This window comes from Lipotes vexillifer, unplaced genomic scaffold (assembly GCF_000442215.2).
Source record: "Lipotes vexillifer unplaced genomic scaffold, Lipotes_vexillifer_v1.1 scaffold409, whole genome shotgun sequence".
In the NCBI taxonomy this organism is placed as follows: Eukaryota; Metazoa; Chordata; class Mammalia; order Artiodactyla; family Lipotidae; genus Lipotes; species Lipotes vexillifer.
Window position 1 is genome coordinate 207,967 of NW_006785162.1, and position 8,688 is coordinate 216,654.

Sequence of the window (8,688 nt, forward strand, 5' to 3'; positions counted from 1 at the left end):
ACAGTGCATCCTGGGGACAAATTACACAAGAAAGGAAAAAGAAAAACAAAATGGTCATAAGGTTCACAACACAAACGACATCATAAAAACATCCTTCAAAGAGTTTGTATTTTTTCGCCCACAAATAATTAGCTAGTTAGATTACTGTTTGAGAATCTGTAACTTCCAGTAAGTGAATTATTTTCCTTAATATTAAGAAACCATGAAATCCAAATTTTAAAATTCTTACAATCTAGCCAATCAAACATGGGACAAACAACTTCTCTCTGAAAGTCCTTATACTGTATTTCATCGTCAAACGCCTTTCTCCTATCTCCTGACTTCATCTCTATACACTCAAACCAAGAAAGAATGGAGAGAAAATGACATTTTTGGGTTCCTAGAAGAGTGGGGGCAGCTTTTGCGAATCGACTTGCCGGCTGTTAGCATGAGCTGGGTGAGCTTTGGGGACGGGAGAATCTGTGGTATCTGGAAATCTTTTCTATACATACACTCGCCCTGCAAGTCCTCACTTTCTTGGCGCACGCACCAAACTCTCAAAACCACCAAAAAAAGAGAAGGGGAGGCGTCGCCCATCCCTCCCGGCATCACGCCGCTCCCAACTCCCCGCTCCCCGAGTCTGCCCGGATGCCCACGGGAGGAGCCGCGTGAACCAGCCAGGTGCGCCGGCCGCGGACGCCCTGTCGGCTCTTCCCCGCAAGGGGGCGCCTGGTTCTCCCCGCCCGGCGGGGCGGGGTCGGAGTCGGAGGGGAAAGCGCTCATGCCCACCTTGCTCGCAGGTGCCCTTGCTGACCTGGGTGATGGCCTTCTCCCCGCGGCTCTCGGCCTTCAGGCTGGCGGCGCGCAGCTGGCAGCCGCTGGGGTAGGTGATGCCGTCGCTGCCGCACACCGGGTAGCGGCTCTTGCACACGCACACGCCGCTCACCTCCGGGCCGCCGGCTGCTGCCCCGGCTTTACCCTTCCGCCTCTTGCGGCTCTTCACGCACTCCATGCCCGGCGCGCAGTGCCCCCTGCCGGCGCCGCTGCCCCCGCACGGCTCGCCCTCGCCGCGGGCGCACACCGGGCAGCAGCCGCACGCGTCGCGGGTCTCGCCCAGCTGGCAGCCCCGCGGGGGCAGGGGCGGGCAGGCGGCCGGCTCGCAGGGGCCGCAGGCGTCCGAAGAGGAGGAAGAGGAGAGGGGCAGAAGCAGGAGCAGCAGCCCGGCTGCGCCGAGGAGCAAGGCGGACAGCGGCGGCCGCTCCATGGCGGGGAGCGTTGACTGCGGCGGGAGCGCGAGTGAGCCGCGTCCCGCCGGCCAGCGCTTTAAATCCGGCGCCCCGCCCGGCCGGGCTGCGGGAACCACACCCCCCGGGCGGCTAGAGCTTGGCAGCCTCGTCCGCACCGCCCCTCCCGGGACCGCGGGGCTCGAGCGCGCCCCTGCTGGCGGGGCATCCGCTGGGCCCGGGGACGCTCCGTCTCTTCTTCGCTTTTGGTTTTGGCTCTGAGCGCACCCCGCCGGCTGGCGCTCAGCCCCCTGCTCCCGAGGGCTGCACCCCGTCCTTTGGGGCTCTCCCGCAGTGAAGACAGTTCCCTCCCCTCTGGTCCCCCGCCTCTCGCAGTCCGGGCATTCATACTTATTAACAACAGCTTTGAGATGACCCCATGTGTAATCCATTATATTCTCCGTGAGTCTGGGAGACCTGAGTGTTGATTGCTCTGCGGTTTGGGAAGCTCTTTTAAGAACAATTAGTTTTTCAAACCCCGCTTGGGGATTTTGTGTCCCCGTTGGCCACAGGCCCGGTGTGGTCTTGGGTGCCAAGCTAAAAGGACAAACCGTTGCCAACCACTCCTGTTCTCAGCACCTCATAACTGCTTCCTTATGCCAAGTTTTAAGTCTGAGTACTGGAACCCATGCGAGAACAAGTCATGTCTTCAGTCTATAATATGTGGTGCTGGACCTCCATCAAACCTCTCCGGACAACTGAGCACAGCTGGGGGTGCCACTGAGGCCCCTAAAGCACCCCAGTTTTCACCAGTCATTCCGTGAGGTTTTTGATATTAACAACTGAAATTCCTCCTCAGTCTTTCTCAAAAGTGCTCTGCAAACTCAACTTCAAAGCTTTTTTTCCAATGAAAAGGGCTCTTCAAATCCCTCTTACCCAGACTTTTGTTTCCATGTTTATTAGATACACAACACTGCAGTGTGCATCATTCTGCACGTCACATCTGAGTTCTTTTTTCTTAGCACAAATCCAAGGATGTATAGGATTGCTAACTCCAAGTGTGCGGTTCACTATGCCACCAGCAATGTATAGATGTCACTCTCACCAGTCTTCCTGGGATAATCATTGTAAACTTTTCTGAAAATTAAATAGTCACAAAACTCAGAGAATAAAAATCCAAGCACCCTCCTAACCAGAAAACCTAGCACCTATTCTTTGGCCTCTCCTTAGCATATTCTAGAAAAGTGGCACTTTTTTTTTAAAGGTCATGTGTTGTGATGACAACTGTTTATAAAACAATGAAAAGCCTTTGGAGCAGATTTCTCTAAGTATTCTTGCCTTTGTCCCTCAGTAATAGAGTTTACATGACCCAGTCTACAGTCCCAAACTAAAATGCAGAGAGTGCACTCTGATATTGCCTGTTCTATCTCAATTTTATTAATTCACTGGTCAAGGTCCACTAAGTTGGTTTCATGACCTGTTATAACTGTTGTAGTTTTAGGATCTCCAGAACCTGAGACAAGGATTCCAGTGCAAGTAGTTTACCTGAGAGGCCATGTCAGGACATACCAACTGGGGGGGCAGAGGCGGTAGGGAGTGAGCCAGAGGGGAAGACAGCCAATAAAGATGCTTATCAAGTCAGCTCTGGGCAGGGTGGGCTCTGTAGCCAGATGAAGCCCCCTCAGGCTCTGCAAAGTTTTGTGTATGGGGGGTTGGGGGAGTAGGGGGCAGGCACTGCACCACTAAGGGCTGTATACCACAGTGTTTTTCAAACCCTGTGGAGCCAGTAGTAAGAAGGCAAATACGAGGCACAGTAGAATCCCTTTGGCGGCGTGGGGAGACCCTTATTGCCCAGCAAGCAGAAGAGCAAATAGGGTTTTTAATCACTGAAGGGGGTGCCTGGGCTTTGTGTGATGACACCAATCTGGAGGACTTGAAAATAAGAAGAGATGTGGTTATTCAGAAGAAGGAGAAAAGGCAGGAAAATGGGGCCTTTACAAAGAAACTTGACAACCCCTGTCTTCCAAGAAAGAAGATATTGTCACCCATTCAGCTTCAGTTCTGGTGAGACGAAGAGCCTAGATCTGGAGACAGGATATGTTATCTGCAAATAGAGAGCATTTTACTTCTTCCTGTTTAAGCTAGATGACCTATATTTCTTTTTCTTGCGTAATTGCCCTGGTTAGAACCTCTAGTATAACATGGAATAGATTTGTGAGAGTGAGCTCCCTTGCCTTATTACTGACCTTAGAGGGAAAGCTTTCAGTCTTTCACCATTAAGATGTTAGCTGTGGGTTTTCCATAGATGGTCTTATTACACTGAAGAAATTGCTTTCCATTTCCAGTTTGTTGAGTGCCTTTATCATGAAGAGGTATTGCATTTTGTCAAATGTCTTTTTTGCATCTACTGAGATGATCAATAAAGTTGTATTTTATGTTATTGATTTTTGAATGTTAAACCAAGGAATGTTAAACCATTCCTGGATTAAATCCCACTTGTTATATAGTGATGTATAATCCTTTTAAATATGTTTCTGGATGTGATTTGCTAATATTTTGCTGAGGATTTTTGCATCTATATTCATAAGAGATATTGGATTGTAATTTTCTTGTGATGTCTTTGATTTTGGTATCAGGGTAATAGTGGGTTCACAGGATGAGTTAGAAGTGTTTTCTTATCTTCTGCTTTTTTGGAAGAGTTTGTGAAGAATTGGTATAATTCTTCTTTAACTGTTTAGTAAAATTCAGTGAAGCCATCTGGACCTGGGTTTTTCTTCATGGGAAGTGTTTGGCTATTAACTCAATCTCTTTACTTATTATAGGTCTGTATTAGTTTGCTAGGGCTACCATAACAAAATACCACAGACTGTGTGGTTTAAACAACAGAAATTTATTTTCTCACAGTTCTGGAGGCTGGAAGTCCAAGATCAAGGTGCCAGCAGGGTTGTTTTCCTCTGAGAGTCATAAGGGCAAGATCCTCCCCACAAGGTGCCACCCACAAAATACCAAGAACCCTCCTCCCTTCACTAAATAAGACTGCTGCTTTACCAGTTATAGCTTTACATTGCTCAAGTCTGCCTTTCTTATAGATAAGATTTATTGAGATACTCAGTCACAGAATTCTCCCCATCTAGAGCAAGCTCCTGCTTCCTTAGACCTTTGCCAAAATTACTCAACCAAAGCCCAAATCCCATAAGAATTTCATAACTTCCTCTTACTGAGACCCCCAACAGTTCCATATGGAGTCCATTCTCTCTTGCTAAGATGGGTAATAAACCCAACTTATTTGACTATGGGTATGTTCCTGGAGGTCTTTAGATGAAGGGCAATGACACATGAGAGACTTCCTTTCAGCTCCTTCTCTTCTATCCTACTTCAGCTCAAAATTCTCCTGCCCGAACCCATAGTACACTCCAATAACCTTCGCTGATGGGTCCTTGTACCTGGCAAGCATCCTTCTTGGTGGGGCATCTTCAAGACTTCTCTGGCCAGCAAACTTCAGTGGCGTTTGTAGGAAACCCATGGTGCCGTGCAGTCTACACTGCTGTGTCCCTCTGTGCCCATCCTTCCCAGCAGTTAGATGGCTAACTGGAAAATGGAATGTTTGTCTCCCTTTATTGCAATCGTCACAAATATGTTGGCTTCTCCCCCTTTACTTGGCTTCTTTGGGTTGGGGGGACAGGCATGGAAGGGGAGGAGAAACCCCATGCATCCTCCACTAGGCTCTTATCCCCAACCTCCTTATATAGAGAGGGGGTTAGTGTGCCTGGTGGGGTTGACTGAGGTAGGGCCATTTAGGAAAATTTCAGGAACATTCTGCTCCAGTTCTTGGTGGCTCTTTTTCAGAATGTGGGGACACATAGCACCTGTAGTTTTGGGTTATGGATGCTAGTGCCATTTTCAGGCAAGGGAAAAGTTGTTCTATTCAATAGTCTGTTACAGTAATTATCTATCATCTTTATCATCATCTCATTTTTTTCCCCTCTCCCTGCTCCTTCATCATCACCAGTAGGTAGATTGTCAGGTGGTGGGATGGGATGTGGATGACCCTCCCAGCCTAGATAAACAGCATGTAAAAAGGAATGAAGCCAGTGGAAACCATTTTGGCACATTCCAGCAACCGGAAAAAGTCCAGCACAGCTGAAGCAAGGTGTGTATAGGGGGAAATGGGGGGAAATGAGTCTGGAGAGAGGGCAGATGTCAGATAACCAAGGGCTTTGCAGATCATGCCCAGGACTTTGGACTGGAACTTATAGGTGACAGTGAGCTGTTGAAGGATGCTGGGGAGAGGCAAGATCAGGTTTTCAATGTAGGAAGGTCAATACAGAGGAGAGAAATGCATTCAGACGGAAATGGACTTGAGAAGTAATGTAATTTTCACAGTGCAGAGGCGAACTGAAGCCTATGCAGCGCCTTCATATGAGAAACTATCAAACTCTTAGAGGAAAACATAGGCAGAACACTCTATGACATAAATCACAGCAAGATCCTTTTTGACCCCCCTCCTAGAGAAATGGAAATAAAAACAAAAATAAACAAATGGGACCTAATGAAACTTAAAAAGCTTTTGCACAGCAAAGGAATCCATAAATAAGACCAAAAGACAACCCTCAGAATGGGAGAAAATATTTGCAAATGAAACAACAGACAAAGGATTAATCTCCAAAATTTACAAGCAGTTCATGCAGCTCAATAACAAACAAACAAACAAAAAAACCCAATCCAAAAATCGGCAGAGGACCTAAATAGACATTTCTCCAAAGAAGATATACAGATTGCCAACAAACACATGAAAGAATGCTCAACATCATTAATCATTAGAGAAATGCAAATCAAAACTACAATGAGATATCATCTCACACCGGTCAGAATGGCCATCATCAAAAAATCTAGAAACAATAAATGCTGCAGAGGGTGTGGAGAAAAGGGAACACTCTTGCACTGCTGGTGGGAATGTGAATTGGTTCAGCCACTATGGAGAACAGTATGGAGGTTCCTTAAAAAACTACAAATAGAACTACCATATGACCCAGCAATCCCACTACTAGGTATATACCCTGAGGAAACCAGAATTCAGAAAGAGTCATGTACCAAAATGTTCATTGCAGCTCTATTTACAATAGCCCGGAGATGGAAACAACCTAAGTGCCCATCGTCGGATGAATGGATAAAGAAGATGTGGCACATATATACAATGGAATATTACTCAGCCATAAAAAGAAACGAAATTGAGCTATTTGTAATGAGGTGGATAGATCTAGAGTCTGTCATACAGAGTGAAGTAAGTCAGAAAGAGAAGGACAAATACCGTATGCTAACACATATATATGGAATTTAAGAAAAAAAAAATGTTATGAAGAACCTAGGGGTAAAACAGGAATAAAGACAGAGACCTACTGGAGAACAGACTTGAGGATATGGGGAGGGGGAAGGGTGAGGTGTGTTAGGGCGAGAGAGAGACATGGACATATATATACTAACAAACGTAAGGTAGATAGAGCATATTTTTCCGGAAGCCTTGACTACAAAATGAAGACAGTAGATTTGGACACTTTCAGCCATGAAGAAGGCGTTTGGATATTCATCTTTATGCCTAATGAAATAAGCTTCTTTCATCTCTGCAGCTTCCCACATACCATTTTCCCACCTCTGTTTTATGTTTGGAAAGACTGTTAGAAATTGAAAGTCAAGTTCAAAAGTGAGTGACAACTTAAATGATATATGGAATATTTTGCTGACTTACAAGAGCATGCAGAATATGACAGAGTTAAAAAAAAAAAAGAAAAAGAAAAAAAGCACTGTAGGCAGATGCGGCACTGAGGGTACAAGACTTGGCAAGTAGCTGGCGCCTTTGTGCCAAGAAAAAGGAACCTCTTTCTCCTGAGAAGAGGACCTGCACCCTACCAAGTTGCATGGCTTGGCAGGTGGAGGGAGGGCTGAACTTTGGCCTCACTTGCTCCCTGGGCTGGGCACCCTTGCACAGTGTGCAAACTGCACAGCCTTACAGGAAAACCCAATCTGGTGCCAACACTGTGTGTGGTTCAGAATTAGCACTAAATTAAAAAGTTTGAAAGGTAGATGGATGAAAGGGAAGATCAGTTGGGCAGCTACTACCACCCACTACTGTCAACTACTACTACCATCCAGGCAGGAATCAATGAGAGCTTGGAGTAAGTCGTGCCCATGGGGCTGGAGGGAATGGACTGTATCATTTCTGGTCCTTCCTGGATACGTTTGTGAGCAAAAGGGGGCACTGTTCATAATTACACTGGACAATAGGCATAAATCAAGATTGACTTGGACAACAGGGACATATGGTCACCCTAAATAGAGGGGAAGGGATGGTTGAGAGATCTTTAAGAGGTAGAATATATCAGGCCTCAGGAAGCAACTGACTTGTGAGAGGAAGTCAAGAAAAACCTTGACACTTCTTGCATGGGAGATGGGGTGAAAGCTGCTGCAGGTTTGTGTTGGGGGAAGGAAACCAGCTTGAGTTTGGACATGCTGATTCTTTACAAAACCAGGTCTATCCTTTTTGGACAGTTCTAGAAAGGGAAATAGGGGAAACTATCTAGTAATCATATGACATTGCTGTAGAGACACTGCAGGGCTCTGACTTAGAGTAAGCCCTTGATGTTTGCTCTCTATGTGAAGTTCCTCAGTGATTAAATCTTATTGTTTAATAAAGGACAGAAACTGATTTCTTATCAGCATTCTGTATCTGATCTCTTAAAAGGGCTACGGCTAAGCAGGGAAATAGCTAATGATATAATTGAAAAGGCATTAATAGCCTATAAAATTCAATATTAGAGACAGAACTTGAAGTACTCTCTAGAGGTCATTTAAAGCTAGCTGACACTGGAGTGTGCCATTAGCCCTAATTGTAAGTCATCAGGGGCACAGAGATAACTGAGAACTCTTAGAGATCATCGAGGAAGATGGTCTTGTTTGTATTCTGCTTTATTATTTGACAGTCTTTCAAGATTTCAGAAAGTCACTGAATAATTAGACAACTTCCAAATATATACAGCTGCAAAGAAAATGTAGGTTTAAGCTATAATCCTTACTATAGCAGATATGTCATGTGAGGCTTTTAAACCTCTAGGAGCTTCATTTCCTGACTTAAAATTCATTATTTTATACCTTAACTTTGAATTAACATAGACTTTTACATTTACATTCCTCTATAAAATAAATTAGAGAGCATTGCTTCTTATGACAAAAAGTAGGAAGAAATCTCTTTGGGTTATTCCATAATTAGGCTTCATCCTTTTTTGTTATGGGGGAAATGATATGATCATTTGGTGGTAAATGATGCAGTGCCCCTATATTAATCTTCCAGTTGCCTGATTCCATAATTCACCTTGGCAAAGTAGAAAAATAAAAAAATTAAAAATGGCTCCTCATCGTAAGAAGCCTGGGAGAACATCAAACGAGGAGGGAAAAAAATATTTTCAGGGAATAAGCGGTTCAGTCACAAATTTAA

General features: G+C 45.2%; 1 protein-coding gene across 1 annotated transcript in view; it reads right to left on the reverse strand.

The window, feature by feature from the left end:
* The window catches only part of IGFBP7 (insulin like growth factor binding protein 7), an 83,585-nt gene extending 82,314 nt beyond the window's left edge, over nucleotides 1–1,271 (reverse strand). The window contains exon 1 of the mRNA XM_007457213.1: nucleotides 769–1,271. Within this exon, the coding sequence (XP_007457275.1) occupies nucleotides 769–1,243 (475 nt within the window). The 5' untranslated portion in view covers nucleotides 1,244–1,271. The remainder of the gene's footprint in view (nucleotides 1–768) is intronic.
* Between the last annotated feature and the right edge of the window lie 7,417 nt (nucleotides 1,272–8,688).